Source organism: Hermetia illucens, chromosome 6 (genome assembly GCF_905115235.1).
Source record: "Hermetia illucens chromosome 6, iHerIll2.2.curated.20191125, whole genome shotgun sequence".
NCBI lineage: Eukaryota > Metazoa > Arthropoda > Insecta > Diptera > Stratiomyidae > Hermetia > Hermetia illucens.
The window spans coordinates 89,305,750-89,318,698 of record NC_051854.1 but is presented as its reverse complement, the minus strand read 5'-3'; the positions used below and the strand labels follow the sequence as shown (position 1 = coordinate 89,318,698).

Genomic DNA, 12,949 nt, shown 5'->3' with positions numbered 1-12,949 from the left:
TTGCATATATGGAGACCCCCCTTAAATTTGACGTAAAAGAGTGTAACTTATTATTATATATGCGCGAGCGTTCATAGTCCCCACTTTTTCACCAAATTTGGTGTCAATCGCTATAACCGTCTCCGAGAAAAATAGCTGTGAGAGATAGACAATAAACCGATTCTAATAAGGTGTTGTTTTACACAAAACCTTAAAAAGAGGTAATGCCACCTGCAGCCGCTTTCGGTCACGCTGGTCCGCAGGTTAGAGGCGTCAAGAAGCGTCTGTTCAGATTGCCTCTGCCCTGCAACCGAATTTGACGAAGCCATGTATACAATTTGTGTGTATCCATAGTCCAGGCATTTGAAACACTTGGTGGGAGTTATCTGCATTCGTACCCTGCATATTACCCATCCAATTTTGATTTTCCCGAAGTTAAGGAATTTGCTCGCGTATTGCCCGGTTGAAAGAAATGATACCTATCCGGGCATTAGTTATCTCTGAACAATCACGCTTGAGGTCTTCAGTACTTCGACATTTTCTGTGAAGCTCTAAGCTCTGGGCTAGAAAGGAGAACCTCCTTTTCCAGTAGCCCTGCGTTTTCCGTATGGAATAGAGTTCCTCTCCACTGCCTTCATCTTATAGCGGATTTCACTGAGAACTTCGAGAAATGTCTTATCTTCCATCGGTTTAATGTGCAGAGCCGACGGTCTAGTTCTTCTTCGGTTCATCGTTTCTTTTCCGTTAGTGATTTATCATTCGTAACCACCTTGGCTCTGGACAGATGATTTTCTGACCGGATAGCGTGTTCAAGACATTTTCTTTTGTCTTTCTTTTGGCATTTACAGTGCTCTCAGAGTGAAGTGCATTCCGCTTTTCGCGCGTCTTCCGCTGCTCCATGTTCGCCTGCAGAAGGAAATGCTTTCGTGTTGCTCTGCAAGTTCCATTCGTTCGCTGTTAGCGCCTTTGCTCACATTCCTTTGGAAGAACATTGCCGATCGCATGCGCTTCACCACTGTCGCGCATTTCCTAATGAGCCTTTTCTCTTCGGCTCTAGCAAGGACAGGAACCTTGTAGGGTACTGTAGTTGCCATCTCTGCATCGCTAGCCACTAACTTTACAAGGTTTTTTTTTTATTTGACCGTCCCGGTGTCTCGTCATGTGTTTGAGCCCTTGCTACTTTCGCTGGTCGGTGCGGTGAGCGACGCATTTTCGTGCTGCGTCTAAACTCAGTTAACCTTTTTTCCCCTGCTATTTCATAGATTTTCTGAATTTAATTCCTTATGTATTACATTCAAATTTGGGCAGATGGGGTGCAGGGCTGCGGGACGCAATAGTCAAGTACGGTTGTACCTCCGGGAACAAAGCCCTTACCAAATCTCACCAAAGTCTGACCTACGTTTAACTAATCCTGGAATTTACGAACGAATCAATGCTTGCTCAATGTACCGCGGTCGACTAATACTGGTTCAATATACTCTTCCCAACCAGCGTCCTGAACCAGTTAGCTCCTGAAGATGACGTCACAGCTACCACCTTAGCAGTGTTGGGTTCACATCACTCCATCGACGTCGACAGGGATCTGTCGTGAAAATCCCCTTTAACTCACGCTGGAAGTACAAGTCAGCACAAGCCACAGGACGAGCATATACAACTCAAACTTCTGCAAAGTTTGGTGCAAATCATGCTGTAATCAGCAAAATTAAGCTAGGTTAAATTTGGGCCTTTTCTAATGCAATAAACTTCCCACAGACCGGATTGATCGTAATTTATTTTATAGGCCATCAGCACACACCGTACTTACTTTAATCCTGTCCAGATATGGCTGATGAATCTAAGCCGTTAATTGCATAAGTCAAACGAAGTCATATTCTATAGATTTGCTTGGGACTAACTTTGAAATCTTGTGAAGATTATTCTTTTAATAAGCGGTAAAAAAAATCCAAAAGGTTAATCCTTAAGATTTTAACTTCACACTCACATCATAGGCTAAAGTCAGGTTTGTGACTAATTTAACTTATTCCTCAAGAAATTCGCACCAATCTAAGTTTGCATATCGACGTCATCATCATAATTTATTAGATTGATAATGTTTTGATTACTAGAAATCAATACATTTAAAGTATCCCTAGAACACCAAAGATTTGCAAATGAAAGTTCCAAACGTATCGAATATCTAATTCGTGCATACAAAACCTATACCAATTGATGTATCGCACGTACGTCGCCATAATCATGACGATCCTAAAACAGCAGGAGTTCTTGGTAATTTGCCATATTCGTATCTTTTACTAATGGTTATTCATTTGGAATACATATGTATAGATGTACATTTAAATGTGAACAAATTGCCTCCCCAAATTTCATGTCGACAATTAATTTAAATTTATATTTGGCCCAATGATTCTAATGTTCTATTTTTTGCAGCTCTTCAAATATATTATTGTGTTTGGTTGCTTTTTACCGTACGGAAATATTTTGATTAACATATCTTTGTATCTTTTACAGACGGAGCATTCCAAGAAGATGAGAGGTGAAGATGGGTTGGGTGAAGATCTCAACAATGTAACCATGGAGTCAGGTGCAGCGAGTCCGGCTCAAAGCGAACTTTCGATGAACAGTTCTCAGCTGTTCACTAGTGGTTTAGGTGGTGACATATCCATTGGAGGATTATCCCACATTAATGATGACTCAAGCAATGAAGCCCTAATTGTTGATTGTGATAGTCCGAATAGAGACAGCACACCAGGTAAGTGGAAATTGGTACTAATATACAAAGTTAGAGAAACGGGGAAGGAAATTTTTAGGGAAGACAGTTTGAGTCTGCCTCGGGGTTATTCGATCCATTTTTAGGCAACTAGATATTCACTCATGAGTTGGTTCTATTGACACAATTCCAGAAATAGTGCCCGCACTAGGAAGAATCTGAATATCCGATGCGTTTTTGGTCTGGATGGTCAGTTATCTGCATTCAAATTCCAGGTCGACTCCTGCTGTACTAATGAAATGAAAACTTGCATTAATGCGCAATCATAAGACTGCCAGATTACACGTTTCCCATACATACAGTAAGCCTTTCAATTATTATTAACAAAGTTGACTTTATGAGTTTTCCAATTCTGCCCACATTTGGAAGGCGATTCCCATTCGAACACTGTATGGCTCCGTGAAGGCGAACCATACACCAACCGATAAGGCATCAGTAAAATTATAGTCTTCTGGTTGAATTCAGGTTTTTCGAGATTTTTTAAGCAGATGTGTACTCAATTTTGAATAATATTTACTGTTCATGCTGAACCTGCATATTGAACGTGCAGATGAAAATTAGCAATGAAGGAGACTTGCGGGACGTGAACAGTTTCCATTCTTATCGGAAAAATGTCGATGTCTAATTTCTGTGCATTGACATATTTGAAATCATAAACATAATCTGAAAGTAATCCGTGGAATTATGTCCTTTTCAACGTGTTTTAGATAAATGCAAATTAGGTTAACATAAAATGAGAGGAAAAGTCGTGAATGAATGATTAGCCGAATCTAAATCAAATTGAAAAGGCGCATTGGTCTTAGGGTAATTCGTTTTTTCATTCTGTAAAATTGTCACGAAACTTCACATCATACAAAACTGCAATAGACTCTCCTTTATCTCCATATGCATATAAATGTGGCTCCGCATCCTAGAATAAGTGCTACACTTTTATTTACCTTTTTCCCTGAAGTGGCCTTCCGCCTTAAGGTATATATGTATCAGCGAAATATATACAGGGACGTAGTGAGAAAATCCGGGTCTGGGTTGAAAATTATACGGGTTTAGGGAGAAAATTGTACGGCCCTGCCTATTATCAATTTTTTGGGTAGGTAGGTAGGTATTAGTGGCCGCTCCGAGGAGCCCAATTAGCGCTTTGATGCCACAAACTCCTAAGACGTGACTGTTGCTATGGGAGCAGGGAGGCAGAGTCCAGCCGGCTCGGATCTTCAGAGCCAGCCCGTAGCATTCATGAAAGAAAGCAGCTCTCTCACTCTGCAGCTAGAATTCTTTCTGAGGTCCCCAAAGAATGGTTTACTCAGTGTCCGCAGCCTGACTCTAGCCAGAGCTGGCGCCAGGGCTGGCAGAGAAAGTGCATGAGGGTGTTCCTTCCTTCTCCGCAGCTTCGGCAATGCGAGTTGTAAAGTATGCCGAGCCTAGCGACATGGTTCCCTATGGGTCAGTGCCCCGTGCAGACCGGGGCACGGAGGAAATCCTCCCTCCCATTCACTCCTTGGTGAGGTTAGCACGTCAATTACACCTACGCTATCCAGGCTTGGAGCCTTCGAGTGACAGCAACCCCCATTTTCCATGTGCTATTCCCAAATATCAGCACAGAAAGAACACTAGCACAGAACAGCCTTAACTTGATTTTGGTGTTGCAGATTTCAGACAAGGCAGTGGAAGCGGATCGAGCGTGCCACCGCCGGCACAATCCACGACTCCTAGATGCATGAATTGATCAACGCCTTCGATGCTCTGCCTATTAATACGGATAGGGAGAGTACGATGACCCTTTAGACTGAGAATCAATCCAACTAACCTGTTTTCGGTCCAACTATACTTGTCTCACTCACACGCATTGTGTCAAAATCATCCGTATGGTGCTCTCTGTCGATCGAACTTTCGAGATGTTGTTTGATTCGTTCTAGGACTATTTTAGCCATTATCTTTGCAAGAGCAGAGATCACGCAGGTACCCAACCAGAGATCACACTCGAAACAAATGACCTTCATTGAAACCTTAACAATCATCCCCTTCCACTCTCTCGGATTTCCGTCCGAGTGAAAGGAGCAGATCTGCAAGTGGAGCGATAAATCACTTTCCAAGGAGATCATCAAGCTTAGCGGCTTTATTCCACTTGAATGCATTGATGGCCGAATGATTTCTCTTCTATATAGAGGAACAGTCCGTATCCGCATGCTACGGTGACTAGCCATTTCATACAGTCGGAACCCCTGACGTGTGCAGACCTCGGCATCAAAGTTCGAGCGCATCGCGCCTGCTATCTCTAGTATCGGTCAGTAAATCCTCCAAACTTTTTTGTTCATTCACCCGCTTTCACGATTCCGCAGTCAACTGCCCAATACTCATCAATATTCTCAGGAGGGTTACTCAATCAGCAAGATAACTCTTTCTAATTACGCAAATGTAGGAGACATCTCTTAAATGTACTGCCGTTCGCAAAGTGATCAATCTGATTACTCGTAGGCTGGTGGCCAGTTAAACCCAACTGACCTTATGACAGGCTTTGTGCTCGAACAATGTGTTTAAATGACGAAGTCGTGGAGGCTCTAGAAATCAAGAAACCTCTCATCATTATTGTTAGGGACGCTACAGTCGCCAAGTCATACCCGGGCATGGTGTTATAAGAGATAGTGGGCTCTTCGTGACCACAATGTCACCTTTAGTAAGCCTCTCAATGAACTGCGTGTAACTACTCGTGGAAGGCATCATTCTCCAACAAATCGTAATCCTCCGTTGGTGCATAGTACTATACAGTTACCTCCTTGGTGGTTTTACGTGAGTATCTGTCAAATTGACTTAACACCACAGTTTTCTTAAGACATGGATTGATTTGGCGACCACAATCAGAGCCCCGCAATGACAAATAACAAGGGCGTAAGTCTATACTGAGTACACGGCTCAGAATTCATACTGATGAACGGAAGACATACCTAAATCTTTATCGAACTAAGAAGTCAGGCACTCGAGTTGAAATGCAATTCTATGATTGAGGCCTGTATGTCTCTTGTCCGCTTGGATGTAACCACAACCCCCATGAAACTCCCACTAGGAGGCCAACCCTTACAACTGAGTTGAAAGTACATGAACCAGGAATTTTCCTGAGACATGTAAATTCGGTTCCCATGGTACGAGTATACCTCAGGTAAGGTTGCGTTATCGAAGCCACTTCAGATGATTCCCCGTGCAGACTCGGGTCTAATCTAATGAAGCCTTGGAGTTCGCCTTCTGCATCACGGCCAGCAAGCCAAAGTGAATTCAGCACTTGCCAGTGGTACCACGTAAGGTTCTCCTCGGTCACTTGGTTTGGTTCTGGTCAACAGGGTTGACTGCCCCGTCTTCCTTGCTGCCGGGATCTTGCAGTCAGAAGTCTTTCAGAAACCTGCTCCAAGGTCAAGAGAGCGTGCTTTATGGTAGCCGCCAGAAACAACCCAACATCGGATGCACGTGTGCTATCACTTGGCTTTCCAGAGTGCAAAAGCACATTGTCGCAAAAGGGAGAGGAGAACTCTCCAGAGTCCATTATCTTACTTTGCTTAGGCCCCGAATGTCTATCTTATATTGTCGGAATTCTCGCTGGAGTTGGAAAAAGCGAGCATTCTAAGGAGCCTCGCTACCGTTGTCGACGAGCGTGAACATATTTCAAAAATCAATGATAGTCCGTCTTCGAGAACCAGAGATCTTCGGCATGTCCCTATCCGAGGCATTGCTGACGTTTCGGTAGCGGTAAAGTTTCAGAAATTGCAGGTTGTGTGCCCACAAATTTCCATCCCTGTTAGTCTTCTCTTACGACAAACCGGAAGGACGACTTTGAGCACCAACTCACTGGGCTTTGTTCCCTTAAGTTGAATTTTCAGATAATCCGGCTATGAAGGTCGCTTTTGCGTGGTAAACGCTGTAAGTTTTAGGAACTGTGTCGATATATCGATACTATCGAACTATCGCCAGTGCCTTTGAATTTTCGCATTACAACCACGCTTTCCCATGGATTTATATCTCTGTGGGTAGCTGCTTGAAGCAGTCTCTCATATATGGTTTCTTGTTCTTTTTTGTTGTTACCTTCCAAGCTTTTAAGGTTACAATTAGTAGGGGGGAGTAGAATTGGTTCCATCGACAGACCTGTCCAGAAGAAGCTCGATTCTTCGTATGCCTCTATTTGGGCACAAACCCCCACGGTTGAAAGTGCTAGTGTGTAGCGTGAGGATACTCGATTTTTCGTAGACCCCGAAACGGGCACAAGTCCCCACGGTTGAAACTACTAGTGTGTAGCGGGAGGATACACAAGGAAAGAATCTTTGACACCAAACCACCAGGGCGATGTAAGGTGCAGCGACCAATCGAGAGGTGACACGTCAGAAAAGTAGGGGTCGAAGGAAGGTAAGGCCGGAAGTTATCGTCATCGCCAAACACGGTTAAGTGTCATACGCTGACATCCTCAGAAGAGCGAGGCAGACTCAGAATTCATCAATTTGGGAAATAATGTTCGCCGCATTAGACGCTTTAAAAAAAGGGACCTTGTTTTGGAACTCAAGAAATCCCAGAGTGTAACTGCGGAGAAATTTTTGAGCCAAATTGAAAAATTCTTAGAACAGCAACTCGACCTAAGACCTATCGGGGCGAAGATTGCTATAACCTGGAAGGATATAGATGACATCACCACGAAGAAGGAGATTTGTGAGGCCATGAAAAAACAATTATCGAAAATCATGAAAAAACTGTTCTGTCTTATCGGAAACAACAAAAGCCCAAGGTTTGGATGTCATTTCTCACGGAGCTTTGAACCTGTAAGTGGAGACTACCTCCGAACTCAAAAAGCGAACGCTGGTGATGCTTCCCACGCCCAATAAGCCATTTTTCACACACTTGGAGTCTAGCATCATATCCCCTGATCTTCCTGTTAGATACAATGAGGAAGTTCATGGAGAGAGTCACCTACAGCACGCTGCTACTCATCGTCGAAAGCGGCAATAGCTTGTCGGAGCACCAGATGGTGACCGCTGTGCCTTATTGGCATTGGATGTCAAAGACGTATCCAATTCTGCCAACTGGAAGCGAAAAAAAAGGGTTTTGTGGAGAATCTGGATGGGGTTGTTACGAAATATCCAGAGAATGTGGATGTCTACGCGGCTGAGTACCATAAAGTCCTGGCGGATGAGAAAATGGAAGCGATTCTCATAACGAACCGAACAATGTGAAGGTGGAAGTCGGTAGGCATACGATTGTCTCCAAGCCGTCTATTCCTGTAATGATTGACACCAAACTGAACTTTTTGAAGTACCTAGGATAGGCATGTCAAAAGGTAGTTGGTGGCACCGCGGCACTTGTAAAAATGTTGCCGAATATGACTAATAGTATAATTCAAAATGGTATGCGTCGATTCATCCTACATAGTTTTAAAACCCTAAATCTTCCGCCTCGACTTGGTTTACAAGCGATTGCAATTGATGGGAAAGAAGCAGCATACCGGGCATATAAGAACTGCCCATCGGAAGAAATGAGGCAAACCTATATATCCAAACATAACATCCGCAAGTCCACTATTGAAAAGGCCAAATTCTAGTTTGATCAAAGTATAAGACAGAAAATTTTCACTAGCCAAAAGGGTAGTAACATTTTTAGGTCCCTTGTAAAAACAGTGAAAAATAATTTCGCAAGCTCCTCTGTTCCACCTCTCATATATATGTATAACGATAAAATTTTCAGTGAATCACTGGAGAAGGCCAATTTATTCGGCGAAATTTTTGCTTCGAACTCTAACCTTCCACCTTCTTTGTAGAGCTATTCCAACATACAAAATTGCGATTCTCATCAAGGACCCTTGCACTTTCACACAAGGGAAGTTTTTAAATTACCTGCCAGCTCGATGTGTCCAAATCTGCCGGTCTTGATGGTTATCTCGGCCATAGTCCTAAAAAGCTGCGCCTCTTCTGTGCGCAAGCTTTTTCATCCGTCTTACGCTCAGGGTATCTTTCCATCGGCTTGCAAAATTGCTCATGTTCAGCCCATACCTAAACACGGAAGCTGGACGCTTCAGGTATGAAAGGTTTTGTGTATTTCTTATACAGGGTGCGGCAGCAGTTTTTTCAAAACTCAATAAAAACTATTGTATGCATCGGAAAATATTTATTTATTTTTTATAATGTAGGTACAGGTCTAAAGTTTTTATTTACATTGTTTTGAAGATCAAATCTGTTAGTTGACGTCCCCCATTCTCCATACATTGCGTAAACCGATTTCTGGCGTTTGTCATGACTCTTGTTAGCATAGCAGGTGTTATGTTGGCAATTTCTTCTTGGATGTTGGTCTTCAAATTTTGTAGGGTTCTTGGACGGTTCACATAAACACGGGATTTCAAAAAACCCCATTGAAAAAAATCACAAGGGACAGATCGGGAGAGCGTGCCGGCCATTCCAAATCGCCTCTAATTGAGATAAGGTGCTCTGGAAAGTGTTCCCTCAAAACAGCCATCGATGCTCTTGAAGTGTGTGCTGTTGCACCGTCTTGTTGGAACCAAGTGTCCCCCAAATCCAAATTTTCTAGCCGTGGGAAAAAAAAATTCTGTAGCATGTTTACATACCGGTCCGAATTCACTTTCACTGTAACCTCATTTTCCTCAAAAAAGCAGGGACCAATAATTCCAGCTGAGGAAATTGCACACCACACTGTGACTTTGGGTGAATGCAAAGGCTTTTGATGCAATTCTCGAGGGTTGGTGTCAGCCCAGTAGCGCATGTTTTGTTTGTTAACCGACCCACACAAATGAAAATGGGCTTCATCGCTAAAAAAAACAATAGCACCCTCGGGACCGACATCAAGAAGAAGCTCACACGCGTTCATCCGAGAATTGAAGTCACGTTCTGAAAGTTCTTGCACTATCGCCATCTTATAGGGATGAAAATTAAGATCATCACGAAGAATTCTTCTCACAGAACGATCGGATAGTCCAAGGGCAGATGCGTGTTTGCGCGCAGAACGCCGTGGCGATCGCAACATTGACGCTCTCACTGCTTCAATGTTCTCAGGTGATCTAACGGGTCGAGAGACTCCAGTTCTTCCTTTTGTCGCACTTGCAGTTTGTCTGAATGTAGTGACCCATGTAACAATTGATTTACGGTCTGGGACGGGAGCCAATGGGGCTAAATTAAAGCGATTCCGAAATGCACGCTGTGTTGCAATAACCTAACATCCGCTTGAAAAGTAAACCTCAACGGCAAAGGCACGCTCCTCACTATTCCAACGCATGATGGCGACTGAACCGTGTCGGGACAAAACTTTACTGTATCCCCTCTTGAACGAGACCACTAGCGCTCCGCTATGACATCAACTAACTGAGTGGCGCGCATTTTAAAAAAGGAAGTTATGCTGCCGCACCCTGTATAATGGATGGCTAAATGAATGATGGATGAAACATTTGGGGTTTTTGAATCGTTGCAAAAAATATTTTTCACCATTCGACCTAGCGCAGACCTACAAGACTCACATTAGACCTAAACTCGAATACAACTCTCACATTTGTGCGGGTGCAGGTACTGTCTGCTCTTGATACAATTCAACGAAGAGCTTTTAAACTTACCGCTGATGTGAGCATTACATCACAAATTGAGCCCCTTGAGCACAGACGAAATGTTGTATGTCTTTCTTTCCTCTATCGTTATTATAACGTGCATTGCTCCCTGGAAAGATCAAGTCTTTTCCCTTGCAGAGCCTCTCCAAACCGCAACACCCGGCTAAGTAGCCGCTCTCATCCCCGTACTCTAAGGGTCAGTGCTAGTCGCACCGTAAAACACCATTGATCCTTTGTAATGAGCCTAAAGAAAATAGGATGAGTGGCCGAAGACGACCTAGAGGAATGAGCTATCCCAGAAACTTAAAAAGTTGGCGAAATTAACCATGAAGGTCCGCCCGCAAATACTGAAGCTCTATCAAAGGGCTCGGTTGATACATCCTTGCACGCCTCTGTGCTCGCCAGACTGGGGAATGTGGGGGGCCTCCTTTGAGCGCTTTGATCCCTCACATGTATTTGCACGAAAAACCGAAACTTATCGCGACGTTAGGGAAATGATACATGGATTTTCCCACTGTTCACCTACGAACCGGTCTCAATCCCGCTACTCTCGCCTTGAACTCCGAGAGTTCATATTGCAGCGTGCACCTACGGATGTGACAAATCATTGTCCCTTCTAAGTTAATATAAAACAAGAACTTCTTGCTTCAGTTATTGATTAAACAAAATATTTGTAAGCAGATATGGGTTAGGTTTCGGCAGATCGTCTCTTAATTGTAGTATTTTAATGATGAATTTGCAAAGGGGATTCTATATGATTGAACCCTCACTATCTGAAGTGTAATCAATAACACGAATAAGCGCTTGTCATGACCAATGATGGCGTATTATCGATAGCTACTTATGATTCAATTAATGGTTTTTAATTAATCCGTCGCCTCATTTATAATTCAAACACGGCGCTTACTCGAATCCTCCATATGTGTACGCGTTGGCGCCACTTACAAAAACTTTTTGGATAACATTGAGGGCACAATATTTAGAAATCAATCACAATTCGATTTAGGTTGTACTCGTTCCCCGAGACAGATCTGAATTGCTTCTAAAATTTATTGACAAACACTTGGAAGCTCCAACTAAAGATTCAAGTTTAGATTAGAAGTGACGATTGACAATGGGGTATATTTACTCAACTCATTGTAGTGCCTATTATTTCGCGTAGATAATGACGATGGGTGGGTGGATTTGGACGAAGCCGTATTCACGTGTTTTATTGTTCGTTCTTCAACTTCTTGACACGTTCTTGGGCAACATGAAGATGGCAGATGAAAGTCATGTATTCGGAAAAGATACAAGACCTCGACTTGCTTGTAACTGAATTCCATCCGCGAACACTGCCTTCTCAAATTAAACTTGCAAACCCTTCTTAATATTGTAGGGTTTGTTGGGCTGCGGGGGATTTGCAGTATATAGAGGAAACCTTTGATATTGGGATTTTCATAGACTTTCGAATTTATTTGGGTGAGTTTATTTTTTTTCTGCAAAGTACCTTTGATAACCTAGTCTTTTTGCTTAATTGGTCATCTGACTTCTCTGACAAACTGTACTTCACGGTTCATTCCACTGTTCTTAGAGTGGGTGGAGCACGGCACCTTCACAGTGATTAAGAAAAGATTTTTCGCTTTGAAATCGCCTAATTTGGAAGCTCCCATTTAATTGTCAGCCTCGGCAGGGTATCTTCCATCCATTCTTTCATTTTCTGCTCCATAGGAGGCCGGCAAATTTGTCGGACGCTAATTAAAAAAAATCGATGTGAATGTATTGGGACTGAAGACGTTGATATCTTCTCTTCGCACTCGGGTCATTACATGATCCCATCAGGTGTATAAATAACATTCAGTAAATTCTTAAGGAAGATTATTCAAAGGAGGAGAGAACATTGTCTAGATACCATGAATGACTTGGCGAGATTATCCAGAATTCGTCACGAAGAATGAATGACTCAAGCGAATTTGTTTGGGAGGGTTACATGCGAAGTATTCTTTGGGTCACTATCTTGTAAGGTTGTTGTTATGATTGTTGCAAATACCGCAGTAATTCGATTGAAATGCTCGTGTTATCTTTCCCAATTTCGGTATTCGTATTGGCTTTTTATTGGGGTTCTATTAATAGAAAAAGTATGAAATTCCATACTATTGCCAATGATGTATTGAATAGGAAAATGGTATTCAGTTTATACCTTATACCTAACTGTGAACTCTATTTCATTCATTTGTTGATAGTTGATAGTGGTGTTTGGATGAACTTCTTTACATTGGAACGATAGTAATATCTCTTTCATATATATATGCTCGTAATGCCGGTTCCCAATATGAAATGCATATTAAATTACGAGCAAACATAATGATCCAAAATGGCTCCATGCAAATGTAACGCCAGCCACGATTATTCTGCCCCAGAGAGCGTTAAAACGCTCAACAGGCCGATCTGGTTCGATCCATCAATTCTATTGTGCGATAGCAATTGATTGAGAAGTGATATCGGAAAATATTCAGTTTTCGGCCACCACTTGAAAGACGTTTTCAATTCAACCCATAGCTAACGGAGGAATAATTACCATTTCTCAATATGCATCCCAACCGATTCGTTTGAAATTTTAAAGTTGCCGAAATGTTAAGAGTTTTGCATCTGCGCCG

The 12,949-nt window shown here is 42.6% G+C and overlaps 1 protein-coding gene across 1 annotated transcript in view; it reads left to right on the top strand.

Moving 5' to 3' along the window:
• The window catches only part of LOC119658951 (chromatin-remodeling ATPase INO80), a 193,031-nt gene that overhangs the window by 134,457 nt on the left and 45,625 nt on the right, over positions 1 to 12,949 (top strand). The window contains exon 15 of the mRNA XM_038066824.1: positions 2,488 to 2,728. Within this exon, the coding sequence (XP_037922752.1) occupies positions 2,488 to 2,728 (241 nt within the window). The remainder of the gene's footprint in view (positions 1 to 2,487; positions 2,729 to 12,949) is intronic.